The 16,514-nt window shown below is 37.6% G+C and overlaps 2 protein-coding genes across 9 annotated transcripts in view; both read left to right on the forward strand.

Annotated features, from left to right (window-relative positions):
• LOC105229617 (neprilysin-2) overlaps positions 1-10,916 on the forward strand; it is a 31,886-nt gene extending 20,970 nt beyond the window's left edge. For 2 of the 8 annotated variants that reach the window (XM_029551663.2, XM_049448299.1), the window contains exons 3-11: positions 5,097-5,230; positions 5,347-5,724; positions 5,787-6,001; positions 6,072-6,248; positions 6,304-6,680; positions 9,070-9,479; positions 9,557-9,807; positions 9,975-10,161; positions 10,220-10,916. In XM_029551663.2, coding sequence (XP_029407523.2) covers positions 5,097-5,230; positions 5,347-5,724; positions 5,787-6,001; positions 6,072-6,248; positions 6,304-6,680; positions 9,070-9,479; positions 9,557-9,807; positions 9,975-10,161; positions 10,220-10,371 — 2,281 coding nt within the window. In that variant the 3' untranslated portion in view covers positions 10,372-10,916. Of the gene's footprint in view, positions 1-565; positions 764-843; positions 864-5,096; positions 5,231-5,346; positions 5,725-5,786; positions 6,002-6,071; positions 6,249-6,303; positions 6,681-7,054; positions 7,088-7,952; positions 7,986-9,069; positions 9,480-9,556; positions 9,808-9,974; positions 10,162-10,219 lie in introns of those variants that run through there. The other 6 variants (XM_029551661.2, XM_011210023.4, XM_011210027.4 and 3 more) reach the window with 6 other exon arrangements.
• Positions 10,917-11,870: 954 nt separating this feature from the next.
• On the forward strand, positions 11,871-14,735 carry LOC105229618 (kelch-like protein 2). Its single transcript, XM_011210029.4, has 5 exons — positions 11,871-12,308; positions 12,442-12,775; positions 12,840-12,946; positions 13,006-13,657; positions 13,714-14,735. The coding sequence occupies exons 1-5, from the start codon at positions 12,186-12,188 to the stop codon at positions 14,121-14,123; spliced, it is 1,626 nt and encodes a 541-aa protein (XP_011208331.1). The 5' UTR covers positions 11,871-12,185; the 3' UTR covers positions 14,124-14,735.
• Positions 14,736-16,514: the final 1,779 nt, after the last annotated feature.

Below are 16,514 nucleotides of genomic sequence, written 5' to 3' on the forward strand. Positions count from 1 at the left end.
TTCTGAAAATCGAAAAACGGCATCCCATCTGATACATTAGTATGTATAGCTCTGTTCATATAAGTATAATGTGTCTAGAATAAAACCAGATAAATTTATTTCACAATCTCAAACAGTCATAAAACCCTAGCTGAGCCACATCGGGTCTAAACGCTGATTGCAAAACAGTTACGAGGTTAAAGTGAAAGCTTCCTCCAATTACGTCTTCGAATACTTTTAATAAAATCTGATTATCAATAGGCATCTCACTTGTTTGTGTAATACGAGATTCTCCCACAGCTCCCAGTTTCCAGCGGCGATTGAAGCAACTCAAGACACTTCAATACTTGTTCTGAGCCTTCTAAGAATTCTGCTGTGACTTATGTACATATAGTACGTGTGCTTGTGTATAAATGTACATTTGTATGCACATATATAAGTGATTTCGAGTGAGAACTGTTGAGCCAACACTTGGGAGATATGCATGGCCATTGGGTTGGCAGAGGCGGGGAGCGCGCTGTTATTCTCTTTAAATAAAAATTCATTTGAATTTACTTTCTGACGCAGTGCAGACGTGTAATTGCTGTGATTAAAATCAAAAACAATAGTAAACAGAGAACATTAAATAAAATGCAATAAAAGCAATTAAGAATTTTGTTTACCAAAAAAAAAAAAATACAAAAAAAAGAAACAAAAAATCGAGATAAAATAACAGCAAACAAAAAACGAAGTTAAACAACAACAAATTATGTGTTGTGATGAGATATCATCTGCTGTGTTGTAGGTATGCAAAAAATGCTTAGTATATGGTTTTTTCTCGCTGAGTGCAGCAACGAAAAGTACAGTTTGATAATAAATAAATTAAAATAATTAAAGATCATGTCGTAAGTTTATAATTATAACTATGTGCTGTAGGCTTAATACAAATTTAATAGAAACTTATAATGCTCACAGATCCCATATAGAATCTGCGTAAGCTTTGACAAATTCTAAGTTTCTCTGAAATAACGCAAGTTTGAAATTAAAAGTAATGTGCTTTACATAAAAGCAGCTCGACAGCTAACCAGAAGAGCATCTCAGCGATTTCAATTCAGTGATAACACTTGCGGTTGCTCGTGCAAGTATGGCATACAATAATTGTTGTTATAATTAAGGCTTGAGCAATCGCAAGCGCGGTTTTTACATTTAAAGCGTAAACAAAAAGTTAATGAGTTATTGATTGAGCTTTTGAGTTTTAATTGGCCACATACACATACATACATGTAAATACGTATGCCTACCGCAGCCGACGCTCAACTTTTTAGCACATGTTTTATTTCAAGCTACACTTTAAGCTGATTACCCACTGCAGCGCCGTGAGCAATACATATTAGTAATGCTGTACAAAGACGTTTCATTTGATAGTGCTATCACCATAGAAACAAAATCGATTCTTTGGCGAGTCTTATAATCTGCATACATATATCCTATAGTGTTCTTTTGATTTACAACTCTAGAAGACCTAGCGTAATCAGGCATTCTTTATTGTATTTTGAACGAAAAAAAATTTTGCAAATGTGTTGATGTATGTGTGCTAAATGCTAATTCAAAATCGTTTTTATTATTGCTAATCTAGCATCTTCAAAACCTGTTTTAAGTATTGCGATTAGGAAATTTATAGAGGTAATGCTTGAAATTTAGCAGCTTTCGTTTTGCTCAGTCAGTAAGTCAAGTATTGCGTCGTGTTTAATTAACACATTTCATGCAAGTGTCGATAACCTAATTTTATCGACATGGTTGACCTTCAAAAAAGAGAAAAAAATATTCATGACAGACAATATATAATATGATTTCCTACCCACAAACTTTTCGGTGAACAATCATAAAAAAATTATTAAAATATTTTAAAATTGGGCTTGTGACTAACATTACCTCAATGGCGTTTTCTTCATTTTAAGAATAACTGCAACATTTACGCATTGTTTGATGTATGCCAATATAACTCTTGACCAAAGTCTTCATGTTTTGGTTAAAAGCGGATGTTGAGATGTGTATTATACTATTTATATCGACTGTAGCGGTTTTGTTCTGCTTGCAAAATGAATTACGGGTTATTCAAAATTGCATTTAAAGTTAACTGGATGACGTTGTTTTCAATTTCATGCTAAAAGAGAGAAAATAACATTAATCACAGGAATATTTCCGCATGACCTGAGATGATTAAAAATGCCTTTATGTAAGTTAAATAAGACTGAATACTTAACGATAAAAAATGTTTTTATACGAGTATATTTTATATCGTCACCTGAAATGCAAAATATCGTATCATCAAAAAATTCAAAATTGAGTGTCTTATTGATTACGCTTCATTAAATTAAATTACATACATAATATTACATATGTTCAACATTTTCAGGTTCCGCGGTCAGATATAAACCAGTTTTAACCAATATTAAAACTTTGTTTCACTTATGTTCCATTTTATTTCGTGTTTCATTCATGCCACTGTAAATTTCCGAAAATGTTGTTACGTTATTTTGCATTTCAGGTGACGATATGTATGTCTAATACTTTAGACTATTGACAGCTTATTTTGAAATCAATAAAAGCGTTTAAAAACTGCTCAAAAAAATTTGATCAAATTCGTATTATCACTCGTAAAAAATTTCTACTTGTAAAGTAATTAAGAAGCATTAAATTATTGCAAGTTTTCTAAGATGCCACAGCAACAAATTGACAACTATTTAGTATAAGAGTGAGAACAGTGAAAAGTTTACCAATTTGCCATTACATCAATAAGCAGGCGGGTCAACATTACTTGTTACTGAGTTTATAGTTCTCATTTAAGTATCGATGGCTTAACGAAATAAAGGTAGCTTTACGTTTAAGCACTGACTGGGAAGCCTGTTGGGCAGTGACGCCCTCATGCATTGTTTGTTGTTTGATATTCGTCTTATTTTTACACATATGTACATACATATGTATGTATGTAAATGCTATAGGTACATATGTACATATGTATGTACACATGCGTGCTTGTTGAGTGTGTGTTTGTTGATTTGCGTGTCACCAGCACGACATGCCAAGCAACAAGCTGAAAAGGCACGCAAAACGCTAAGAGCTGTTCCGCCTCACCACCTCCCTGCTAAATGCTAATTAAATAGCGAGGAAGTTTAGAGATGACATTTAAGTCGAGAAAATAAAAAAGTATATAAATAATATAATAATTAAATTCACAAACAACTATCTAACTGCAATTGTATTTATGTCTGTAGATAACTGCAGGAGTGAAATAACGACAAAGGAAGTAAATCCAAGTGACAAATTGCTATATTTTCCATTTATTCAGCTTTCTGTCATGAGAAACGACTATTAAGAAGTGTAATCAACAGTTGTATATATGTAAATATGTATTTGTCTATTTTCTGCGCATGCCTTTACATAAGTAACACGCTACACGTACATATGTACAAGCAAGTGCAAGCAATTAACTTGCAAAAATCACCGCTGAAAATAAACTGAATTAAATGAATTGATAAAACTAAAAAAAAACAACAAAATTCCGCCATGTTCATGCGAACGTGTACACATAAAAAGGAAGCTGCAATTATGAATAAACCGGCAAGTCTGTGTATGTGTGTGTGTGTGCGTGTGTGCAGCTGAACAAGTTTCCAACAATGGTCGGCGATATTTCGGTGGCAAAGTCGCGGGCTTTGCGAACTAACACACACGCACATACCTTTACCCATATTTGTTTGTATTGTTTTTGCGAGTAAAATCCTCTGTTGCAAGCAAGGAATTGCCAACAATTGTTGTTGTCGGTTATTTGAACGTAAAACCGCAAGGCAAGTTTCAGTGGCAATTCGACTGTTCGATTTGCTTTTACGATTCGATTTCTTCGCAATTAAATACAGTTACTACCGCCACACATACATACACATACACACAAGTATCACACACCAGATGCCGATTGCTACACATTTCTATTTTTAAACCACAGCCAGCGGCAATAATTGCCGGCGCCACAACTTATGGTTGCCGTTGTTGTTGTTGCTGCAATTTGGAAGCTTGCAACGCCCAAATAACATTTGCAAGATGCAAGCTACACTACATTTTCGCCAAGTTAGCTGACTATCGCGTTTCGCTTGGTCGAAGTACAAACTTACGGTAGATTTACTGTTATGTTTACAAACAAAGCCATTTGCTCTTACCATACTTAAATACAATATATAGGTGTGTATGTGAGTGTGCTTAGAAATGTGTGAAGTGTGCAAGTGAACGCCTGTTGCTTCTGTTGGGCATCAGCAAAGCTCTCAACTAATCTTGACTAATTGAGATAAATTTCAGTGTGTCATGATTAATGAACAGTGGATTGACGATTTGTGAAAAGTCAATGTAAGATTGCTAACTTGTTTTTTTCTTTTTTTTTAACAATGTCATTTACAAGAATGTTTTAGCAAATAGTTTTCAAAATACGAAAGGGATGAGAAATCTGAAAACAGTAAACAGAAAGTGATGAAAAACAACGCATAGAAAAATTCGCCACAAGTGGCTCAAGAAATAAGCGGCCGCTGTCGCACAAATTGCTCCTTCCCCAGAACTGTCCCTTGCAAGTAATTTTTATGGACTTTATTACTCAAGTCTTTTAGACTTAATAAATTAAAAGTAGTATAATATAGGGTAATACAAAGAAGCAGAATAATTTTTTTGCTTGGTGTTTTGTAAACACGTGCTCCTTTTTTTTTTGCTTTCTTAATGAGGTTAATCCATTCCTCTCGGCCGCAGCAGGAGATAATTTTCCGATTAGATATCCGCACGTGAATCAACTTGACTCCCCAACTTAAGGTAGTGCTCACACCCCTTATCACTCTCTTTCACTTTTGAATGAGAAAAAAAAATAAATTTGATTTTTCTTACACGAGTATCTGTTTATTTCTGCAAAGTAGTGGATATTTTTTGTATTGAAATCAATATTTGGTGTATGTCTTTAATGCTATTAATCTTTAAAATCTTTGATACTAGTTTGAAAATAGATCACCATCACCATTTAATGGATTGATTTTGAATTCTTTTAATTTCGCAGTGCTTAATCTAACAGCTACTAATTTAAACGCATTTCCACATTTTTTATCTTCTAGAAATCCGAATTGGTGGCGCAGGCGCACCACGTTGGAACGATGCCTGGTATTAATCAGTATTATTGCGTTGATCGCAGTGGTTGGTCTTGTGATTGGACTGGTTTCTGTTATACTTTCAAATCATTTGACGGAAGGTGAGTGAAACGAAGCATGTTTTTTGCCTGTTGCTAAAAAATAAACTTCGAGAATTATATAGAATTACATTAAGTAAGAGTTTTCAAAAGTTTTAACAATTGCTCCATTCCGATAGAACTCAAGGCATCTACCAATCCACCAGAGGCGCTGCAAGGCTCCACACGTAACACTGACAATGAGGTCTTTATGCCACCACAGAAACTACCAAGGGATGATGTCTGCCTCTCAGCCGAATGCATACACACTTCGTCGGCGGTGCTGAGCAAAATGAAGCCAGAAATCGAACCTTGCGATGATTTCTATCAATTTGTTTGCGGTACTTATATTGAGGAAAATTTAATACCCGATGACAAGGATTCATTGAATACGTTCTCTTTGATCTCGGATAAATTACATGAACAGTTGAAGGAGATTATTGTCGAAGAACGGCCAATCACAGAGCCCAAACACTACCAGCTGCCGAACGCGCTGTATAAGGCGTGCATGAATAAATGTGAGTTCTCGTAGTTGTTATAATTTTTAAGTTTTACTTAAATTCAATTTCACTACCCACAGCACTGATTGAGGAGCTGGATTCCAAGCCCATTGCGGACATTGCCAAAAAACTCGGCGGCTGGCCGGTAATTGAGGGCGATTCATGGAACGCAGACAACAGCTGGTCTTGGCAGGAAACAGTAAAGAAATTCCGTAGGATGGGCTTCAGCATGGACTACATCATCGACTTTTCTGTCAGTGTGGATCTGAAGAACAGTACAACGCGTATCATTGATGTGAGCTCGTTTGGTTTCTTTGTAGTGGTTGCAGTTTGCTTTACTTCTCTTTTCTTCTTTGCCGCTACAGTTTGATCAATCCGCTATTGGCTTGAGCCGCGAATATCTTGTCAAAGGCTTCAACGAAACATTGGTGAGCTCCTACTATGACTATATGGTCGATATGGCTGTGCTTTTTGGTGCTGATAAGGAAGCAGCGAAGCGTGAGTTGCGGGAATCTCTCGATTTCGAGATTGCTTTGGCCAATGTGAGTTGACTTCACGCAAAGTTAAGAAAGTGTAACTAAATTGTTTGACCATTAGATTTCGTGGCCAGCTGAGAAGCGCCGCAACACCAACGATCTCTACAACATACGCACATTGAAGCAGCTGCAAGAAGCTTATCCTTACGTGCAGTGGGTGGACTACACCAACGCTTTGCTGCCGGACAAAATCAAAGTGAACGAGGATGAGCCAGTGAATCTTTCAGTGCCCAGTTTCTTTGAAGAGTTAGGCCCACTATTGGAGCGTACACCAAATCGTGTGATTGCGAACTACATGATGTGGCGTATACACGCCTTTTCGATCGTTTTTCTCTCGGAGCAATTCCGCAAGCGTCAACTGCAATACGCGACTGCTTTGTCGGGTCGTCAGGAGCAAGAGGCGCGTTGGAAGGAGTGTGTGGATATTGCCAGTGGCAGGTAGGTGGTTGTTTAGAAAGTTGATTTGTAAAATGTTTGCGAAAATAGTTGTTCCCCAGTAGAATCATGTTGTTTTGAGTTACGACATTTGCTGAATTGGCTGAAAATCCTTCACGTAGCATAGATACTTTTGGGTGCACTTAATTAATTGTGTATGCATTTCCGCAATGGCATGTAAATTCCCTTGCAAATGTTAAATTGATTGTTATCTTTTTCCATTGATGTTAATTGCTGTTGTTGTAAAAAATATTGGCTTATTTCCTTAGGGAAAGTGTGCGCTCCGTGCATTCGCATAGTTCAAATTCATTTAGACTGAAAATCTTACATTAATATGTTAATATATAAGTATATGTTTTATCTCTGCTTTTTTACAGCTATGATGAAGAGGGCGAAGATGAAGTAGAAGGGTACTAAGTTCAATAGATTTATTTAATTTTACTTACTTTTGTTTCAGTTGATTTGATTTACACGAATTTTCAGTTGAGTTTTGTGTTGTGGTTTTACTAGTTCCTCACAATTTGTTTTTGTTAACACATTTGCATTCATTTAGTACCTTGCACTAGTACCACACTATTCGAAGGTTGGAAAATTGATGCCTTGAAGCCAATTAGTATTTAGAAAATAAGAAAATGTGAACTAAACCCACTTACCCCATTGGCATTGCGAGATAAAACTAGAAAATTAATTTGTTGTTCGAAGATCCTCTTGGCTTTTATTGGCCCCATTGGCCCGTTCTTCCTCTGCGATGTTCTAAAACTATCTGGTATTTCGTTAATTAATGAGAGTGCTGATAGCATTTCTATAAGGTTCGAACACTTTTGGAAATAACTTCGCCGTGGACAATTTTAATTATCATTTAATCTTCTTAATTATTGTGAGTTGTTTTTGTTTACTGCGTGAAACGTTTTTGTTTTTTTACTTTACAAAATTATCTATGAGTCTGGAACATTCCTACAAAGCGTACATGAAATGCAGCTCTATTCAAATTCAGATAAAAATAAGTGCAATTAGATAATTTGAAGATGGACATGGAAATATTTTTTAAGTGTGTTATTAACATTAGTTATTACTTATTTTCTTTGTTACTTATCTACACTTACCTCTTCCCTTATTAATTAAGTTATGAGCAATTCAGACTGCACTTCCATAATTTATTGCATGCCCGTTTGTGTTCGCTTTATTTTGATTTAGTTGCTTTCTTGCAATAATTTGTTTGTCAAACTTAAAAATATATTGAAGTACACATGTCCGTTTCTACTTTCAACCTTTCAGCGAATTACGCGATGTCGAATATGAAGTTGAAGGGTACATAGTTTAATCGATACGCTTTTTGCTTTTTTAAATTGCTTTGCTATCTTTTTCCTTTATTCAAAATATTCATAAGGTTTGAATGATGCATCGCTTAGACATTAACATTCTGCAGACGATCTTTTCAATTATCTCGCTGCTATTTAAGTATGTCCAATTGTACAGTTACACTCTCACATGAGACTCACACTCATACAAATCTAAATAGAAATTATTTAAGTTGAGACTATTCTATTTGGCATCGCCACCAAGAAGAGGTTATTACAATATGGTATATAGAGGAGACCTCACTTCTCAAAAACAAAAATTTATTTGAAAACCAAAAATAATTTCAAATGCTCCACTAATAACTTTTGCTTTAAATTATGGACAGTATTTATGTATATGATTTTATTTATATGCTACCAGCAAGGCCTTGGGCTCTTTTCTTTGATTGCGGAGACATTCAGAGTTTGGTTTTTGTGTTTCAAGCATTTACACGCCGCTTGTTCTGAAATGCGAAGTTTTCTAAAGCTAAGCTTATTAAAATTATAGTTCTTATGTTGCTTAACTCGTTAAAATTTATGCACTAGCTTTTGCACTTTTTGCTTCATCGGCTTTTGCAAGGTGTTTTTATGTCACAAACTAACCTGCGCACATCCTTACGATCCCTTCATTTTAGAACACAATACATGCTCAGTATAAGAAATTAAAAATTGAAACATTTAGTTTTATTAATCTATTTATGCATATTTTTTGATTTACGTAATTAAAAATTAATCCTGAATGATGTATTATTCTTTTTTTATGTCCATTTCATAAAACATTTCAACAACGTGCTTGTGGTCACATCGCAACTCATCGTACTTCATCGTTGCCACATCGTTATCCTTGAACGTTCCACAACGTTGCTCATAAAACATTGCTCACAAATCGTTATTATGTGATCATAATTATGTTCGATTAACATAACACACATCACACCATGCTTCCCCTTTCCCACTCGTGTCTCCATGTGTTTACCATTTGTTGAACCTTTTGCGCCGATTATTTGTCGACATTGTGCTCACATCGTTCACTCCTTCATATTTGGGGGATGTAGCTTGGCCATTGCCGTCGGTTCGCTATATGTGCGTAAGCATTTCAAGCAAGACTCCAAGGCTATAGCATTGGATATGGTACACCAAATTCGCGGAGTCTTCGACAATATACTCAGTGAGGTCGACTGGATGGACGAGGCTACCAAGAAGGAGGCTAAGAAGAAGTTATATGCCATGACTACACACATTGGCTATCCCGACGAGATGTTGGATAATTCGAAATTGGAGGAATACTACCGGAATTTGGAGATTGACTCCAACAAGTACTTTGAGTCTTTCCTGAACATGAATGTCTTCGGCACAGATTACTCGTTCAATAAGCTGCGCTTGCCGGTGAATAAGACAGATTGGATGCGCCACGCACGTCCTGCGGTTGTGAATGCCTACTATTCATCGATCGAGAACAGCATACGTAAGCTCTCGTCGCCCTAGTGCTGTAAAAGATATAACCATATCGTGACTAAATTTGTGTTTTTGTTTTTTTTTTAGAATTCCCTGCTGGTATTCTGCAAGGCCACTTCTTCCACGCTGCCCGCCCCAAGTACATGAATTATGGTGCTATCGGTTTCGTTATTGGTCATGAGATTACGCACGGCTTCGATGATCAAGGACGTCGTTTTGACTTGCAAGGCAACTTGTTGGACTGGTGGGCAGAGGATACGCAGAAGGCCTATTTGGACAAGGCAAAGTGTATTATTGAACAGTATGCAAATTTCACGGACGGACAAACTGGTTTGCATGTAAGTAAAAAAAAATGCGTAAAACATCTATCGATAGAGATATTTTCTATTATAAGTGAGAGATGACTGAGTGCGATCCATTTCCATTAATTTTCATATACATACGTTTCGAATGTATAATAGAGCAATAATCATATACATACATATATGTATTTATTTATTTCCAGCTGAATGGCGTCAATACGCAGGGTGAGAATATTGCCGACAATGGTGGTGTGAAAGAATCCTATCGAGCTTATCGCCAGTGGGCGGAACAGAATGGACCCGAGCCGAAATTACCCGGTTTGGACTACACCCCTGAGCAAATGTTCTGGATCTCTGCCGGTCAGACGTGGTGCGCCAAATACCGCAAAGGTGCGTACATTAAAGTGAAGTTTAACTATTGTTTCTTTAAACAAAAATTTGTTTTCAGAAACCCTCAAAATGCGTATCACGACCGGCGTGCACTCACCTTCGCAATTCCGCGTCATGGGCACATTCAGCAATATGAAGGACTTTGCGCGCGACTTCAATTGCCCCGAAGGATCCCGAATGAACCCCGTGCAGAAGTGCGAAGTGTGGTAAGGAATGGGAGAAGAGCGCTAATAATGTGACATAAACGCACACACTCACACACACGCGCACTGGCAGCAGCAATGATGCGAACCTTTTGCATTGAAATTTTCGGTGTTGTTTTTTTATATTCAAATAAGAAAAAAGAAATATGTAAAATTTGTTTAATTTATGTATTTGTATGTATTTAGCTTTTAGTTACAATTTGCTTTATTTTTGAAGCTAAATTCCTTTAATGTAGTGAATTTCGTGCATTTCGAAGCCAGCAGCAGTCTTGTATGCTACTTTTCGATTTCTACACAAAAACGAAAAAGTTGTCAATGTATTACATTTGTTATGTAATTGAATAATTTACCTAGTTAATCACTTTATGTATGTATTTACTCATTTGTATGTGAAATGGCGTAAGCTAGTTTGAGTGAAAAAATCGAAAACAGAAAAGCTAAAGAAAGATTTTTGAGATCACAACATTTCAAACTAAAAAAAATTGAAATTTGCGTACTTGTTAATTTATAAGATGTAAAAAAATTTAATAAAATTAAACACAAAAATTTAAACGAACACTATTTGGTCTGCTAAGGGTTCGAAATTTATATCATCAGGCTCGTATCGGGGTTCCGGCTAAGAATTGAAACTATGTGGCAAGTTCTTTCATGTCATTACAATAAGAAAACCAATTGACTAACGCAGAAACGTTTGACACGTTTGTCTATATTCCTTGCATGAGCTTCTGAGCTTGAGATGGCTTTGGTACACTTCTGGTATAAGAGGTATAAAGATATAAGGTATATCTTTCAGTCTTACGCTGCTCCACTCCATTTGACAATTTTTACTTCATCAGCTGTTAGAAAAGTTTTTGCATTGAAAGGCCTTGTTGTGAGATAAAGTAATACTAATGGTAAAGGTATTGTAATGTATTGTTTTGAGGCACGGTACAACTGTGATTCTTTATTATAATCACATGCAAAGGCAAAAGTTGCTCTTACTCATTTCTTCCCATATTGGCTAAGAATATTGTTTGAATAAACTACCTAGTCGTGACCACCAGCAATGACACGGATTCTGGAACGACGGTCCGGAGGTCTACGTGCAACATTGATATGGTTGAACTAGTACTTTGGTAAGGATTTTAGTTGTTCAACAGTAGCATAATATATTGGCCGGCTGTTGACTTAGATTCCCTTCAATGCAAATCAAACCAAGATCAGCGAAACGTGCCAATTTCACATCAGGTTTAGTTCATGCAAAATTCTCTTATTCTTAAGTCGACTCACGTTCTCCAAATGGATGTGAGAGAGACGTCGTTAAAAGAGCTTCTCTGCATCTACACTAGGCAGGCTATCAACAGAATTTCTTTTAATTAAATTTACCGCTAAAGAGCCGCTAGGAAAACAACAGCTGTGGCTTGTTTACCTGCACTCTCTACTCCGATTCCATTCTATATATGCGAGGAACATATATTGTTTTGGGCGGCAGTGCGCAGACTCCAATAATTATGACATTTCGTTTGACAGCGGAAATTAGATAATAATGAATGCGACTATCATCAATAACAGAGCAACCAAAAGAGACGCTGGCAAAACAAAAAGTGTGCAGTCGAAATAGAAATAGCAAAAGAAGTCAGGAGAATAGCAAAATATATTATGTGGTCAGTGAAAAATTTGTGCGCAAAATTGAAAATTAAATGCAGCTAATTAAATCGAATAATCAGAGCAAAATTCGGTGCAAACAATATTCTTAGCAATACCCATAACAACAGCAGTGCAAATAGCCGTAATAACGGTCGCAGCATATTCAGCGGACGTGGGCATTGTGTGTTGTGGACAATGAGCGGCAGCGGTGGCGGAGGCGGCGGCGGCAACGGACGTCTAGCGGCAGCGCAGTCGTTGCAAAATGAGCACGCCGAAGCGCTACTGGTGCAACTTAATGAGTTCCGTAAAAATGAGCAGGTAAAGTATGTCATTCGCATGGCTGAGAGGGGCGGTTGGAAGCCTTATTAGCCGCTTGGTTAATTGACTGCCACGCCTTAATTTTCACAACTTTCGATAAATATTTTAATTATTTTTAACTACATGTTTCCAGTATACGGACGTTTGCTTGATTTGTGATGATCTGCGCATTAAGGCCCATCGCAATATACTCGCCGCTGCGAGTCCCTACTTTCAGGCTATGTTTGGCGGCAACTTTCCAGAGAGCTCACAGAGCGAAGTTCACATATACGACATGGAGCCGCGTTGTCTAGAGTTGGCGGTGGACTTCATCTACACGGGGCACTTAGATAATTATGTTGACTGTGTGCAACAGTTGCTAGAGACTGCGGCCTTTCTGCAGTTGGAGCATTTGATGGATTTGTGTACGGAGTATATGTGCGCGCAGCTGGACGCTGATAATTGTCTGGGTTTTAAGCATTTTGCAGGTGCCTCAAATGGTCAAGTTATACGAGTACAACAGATTTTTTATATAAGGGTTTTCGCTTTCAGAGAAACAAAATAATTTCACGCTACTGGATTCGGCTTGCCAATATATCATTACACATTTCAAAGAAGTAGTGCAGAGTGAGGAGTTCTTGGATATGACTTTCTTAGAGGTACATAAGTGCGGTTGCTTGATAACACTGCGATCATGACTGAATTTTTTCTTATGCAGCTCAGCAATATATTGGCCAACGATGCTCTTTACGTTCATTCCGACGACGCGGTGCTCTGTGGCTTGACACGTTGGGCTGAACATCGGCCCACGGAGCGCACTGCTATTTTGGCACCACTGCTGCGCTACATACATCCAGCTTGCGTAACGGCTGATGTGGCACGCTCTCTGCCCATTCTCAAGCAGAGCGCGGATAGTCAGAGTTGGCTGCACGACGTGTTGCACAGTGCCGACAGCATGGAATGGCATATCTTTGTGCTGGACAAAATGGGCCGCAAACCGGATCTGCAACGCTTTAATATGGCATTCGACGAGGCGATGCAGCTGCAGCCATTGCCACGTCCAGCTTTCGCCGTCAGTTTGACGGCGCACAAGAATATTTTATACGCTCAAGGTGGCAGTGTGGGCCGCAGCACACGCGAGAGTTTTTACTACAACATCTATCGCGATCAGTGGCATGAGCTGCATCCGTTGCTGATGGAGCGTTCGCATCACCGGTCGGTCATATTGAATGGCTGTTTATATGCACTTGGCGGCAATACTTTGCAAGGTGCCACCTGTTCAGTGGAGTGTTTGAATTTGGTTACAAATAAAGCGACCTTTCGGGAGAATATGCTGGCGAAGCGAAACGCAATGGGCGCGGTAGTGTGTGGTTAGTGGTGTGTATAAATAAATGTAATTTAGTCTTATATTTAATTCCTTACGCAGATAATACACTCTACGTGATGGGTGGTGAGACCGATCATCGTTCTCTTTACTCCGTAGAGCGCTATGATCCACGCGTGGGTCAGTGGCAGGAGATGCCTGCCATGCGTGAGGTCAACAGTTATTGCTCGAGTGCGGCCATCGGTTCGCACATCTATTGCTGTGAGGGTCTTGGCAGCTGTATGGAACGCTTTGACTTGCGCGCCAACCGCTGGGATGTGATCAACTTCTGGGAGGAGCGCGAGTTTTATGAAATATTTGTCGTGAACAATAAGCTGTATAGTGTTTCCGGTGAGGCCATAGCACGCTACGACGATATGGAGAACAAATGGCTGTGCGAGTTTAAATTCGATTTATCACGGGAATGGGACACAGCTATAGGCTTGCAGATGGGTAACTATCTGCGGCTTTAAAGTTGCTGGTTGAGGTTAGGGGAGACTGAATCTCCTTCAACATCGGAGTATTATTTGAGTTTGTGGACGGCATTTCCAAAGAGATATGAAGATAATATTGGATATTGGTTTTGTTTATCACATTGGAAAAGGATGAAATGATTTTGAAGTCTTTGCAAAATCGAATTAGTATTAAATTCCTAGTCTTCATAAAATCATGAATTTAATAATACATAATATGATATACATACGAGTACATAGGTATTTGACTAAAATTCCAACAGATCTTCTTCTAGGAAGCAGTCCATATCATCCTCTTTGGAGCTTTTGAAGTTATGCCGCCTATTATGGCTATTTAGTTCGTTTACTCAGTTATGTATATTCACATGCATATATGTATATAATATATACTAATATATTATTTAGACGAAAGCCCATCTAACAAAAAAACTATTGTCTTCTTAGTCGACATTGAAGTTTTGGCAATTAAAGGAAAACAGCCTTTGTTAACATTTTTCGTGCTTATACTCTTCAAAAGCTCTGATATACATAAATTTTTATATTTTCTTATTTATGATTTTATGTGCGTACATTCATCATATATAATTAGAGAGCTTGTAAAGCAAACAAAAATTGCCAACATGGCGTATGAGTGATTTGATTACTGTCTCGTGTAAGTGCATAGCAAAGTGTGCAGGGGTGACGCCTCAATTCGCCTCTTAGTCCAAGCGCGTTGTTAGGCTTTCCAAAAGTACTTGGGTTGGTGGAAGGTGGAAGGAGGGCGCAATATATCAAAGGTCGCAGTGCATACGTCTAATTTAATCTAATGTTCATGATATAAGTATAGTAGAATTAAATTATTTGAATGAAATTTGAAATGAATAATGACATAAGTGAATGTTCTGTAACTTTAAGGCTTTGAACTTGGAAAATATATCTTTTAACGTTACATAAAATTTAAAAATGTTGCCTCTTCATTAAATATGGGTGCGTATTTTGAATTTTTTCATTTAGGTTTTGCCTTAATGGTGTTTAAATACCACAAACAAAAATTGATCGGTTGTACGATTTTTGTACGCTCGAAGAACACTTCGCAATATTGGCTCCGCTTAAAAAGGCGCCTGAAAGTAGGCCATAACATTTTTTAAAAGGTCGCGCATGCGATAACTTATCTAATTCCAATAGATTCTTTTGCGATAGTAACATGTTTCAACAAATATGTTGCCCAACATTGTATACGAGAGATTTTTACTGGTAGTATGTAATTAGTTGATATTCCTAGTTCAGCGTTTAAGTAAAACAAAGGTTTAATGCGAAATTTCATTGGTCTAGACACTTTTTTCATGTACAATACATAGATTTTGAAAATATTTTTATAATCTCGCAACAAAGTTGCTAAGGAGAGTATTATAGTTTTGTTCACATAACGGTTGTTTGTAAGTCCTAAAACTAAAAGAGGTTGGTTATATAAACCAAAGTGATCAGGGTGACGAGTAGAGTTGAAATCCGGATGTCTGTCTGTCCGTCCGTCCGTCTGTCCGTCCGTGCAAGCTGTAACTTGAGTAAAAATTGAGATATCATGATGAAACTTGGTACACGCATTTCTTGGCTCTATAAGAAGGTTAAGTTCGAAGATGGGCAAAAACGGCCCACTGCCACGCCCACAAAATGGCGGAAACCGAAAACATATAAAGTGTCATAACTAAGCCATAAATAAAGATATTAAAGTGAAATTTGGCACAAAGGATCGCATTAGGGAGGGACATATTTGGACGTAATTTTTTTGGAAAAGTGAGCGTGGCCCCGCCCACTACTAAGTTTTTTGTACATATCTCGGAAACTGCTATAGCTATGTCAACCAAACTCTATAGAGTCGTTTCCTTTAGGCATTTCCATATACAGTTCAAAAAAGGAAGAAAGCGGATAATAACCACGCCCACCTCCCATACAAAGGTTATGTTGAAAAGCACTAAAAGTGCGTTAACCGACTAACAATAAACGTCAGAAACACTAAATTTTACGGAAGAAATGGCAGGAGGAAGCTGCACCCAGGCTTTTGTTTTTAAATTGAAATGGGAAAATGGGCGTGGCGTCGACCACTTATGGACCAAAAACCATATCTCAGGAACTACGCCACCGATTTCAATGAAATTCGGTATATAATATTTTCTTAACACCCTGATGACATGTACGAAATATGGGTGAAATCGGTTCACAACCACGCCTTCTTCCAATATAACGCTATTTTGAATTCCATCAGATGCCTTCTCTGTATAATATACATATACATTAGGAACCAAAGGTGATAGCGGAATAAAACTTTACACAAATACGGTATTTGAGCTGAGGTATCCCTTGTGGAAAAATTGTCGTGATCGGACTATAACTTTTCAAGGTCCCTGATATCGAACA

The sequence above is a fragment of the Bactrocera dorsalis genome, chromosome 2 (genome assembly GCF_023373825.1).
Source record: "Bactrocera dorsalis isolate Fly_Bdor chromosome 2, ASM2337382v1, whole genome shotgun sequence".
Lineage (NCBI taxonomy): Eukaryota > Metazoa > Arthropoda > Insecta > Diptera > Tephritidae > Bactrocera > Bactrocera dorsalis.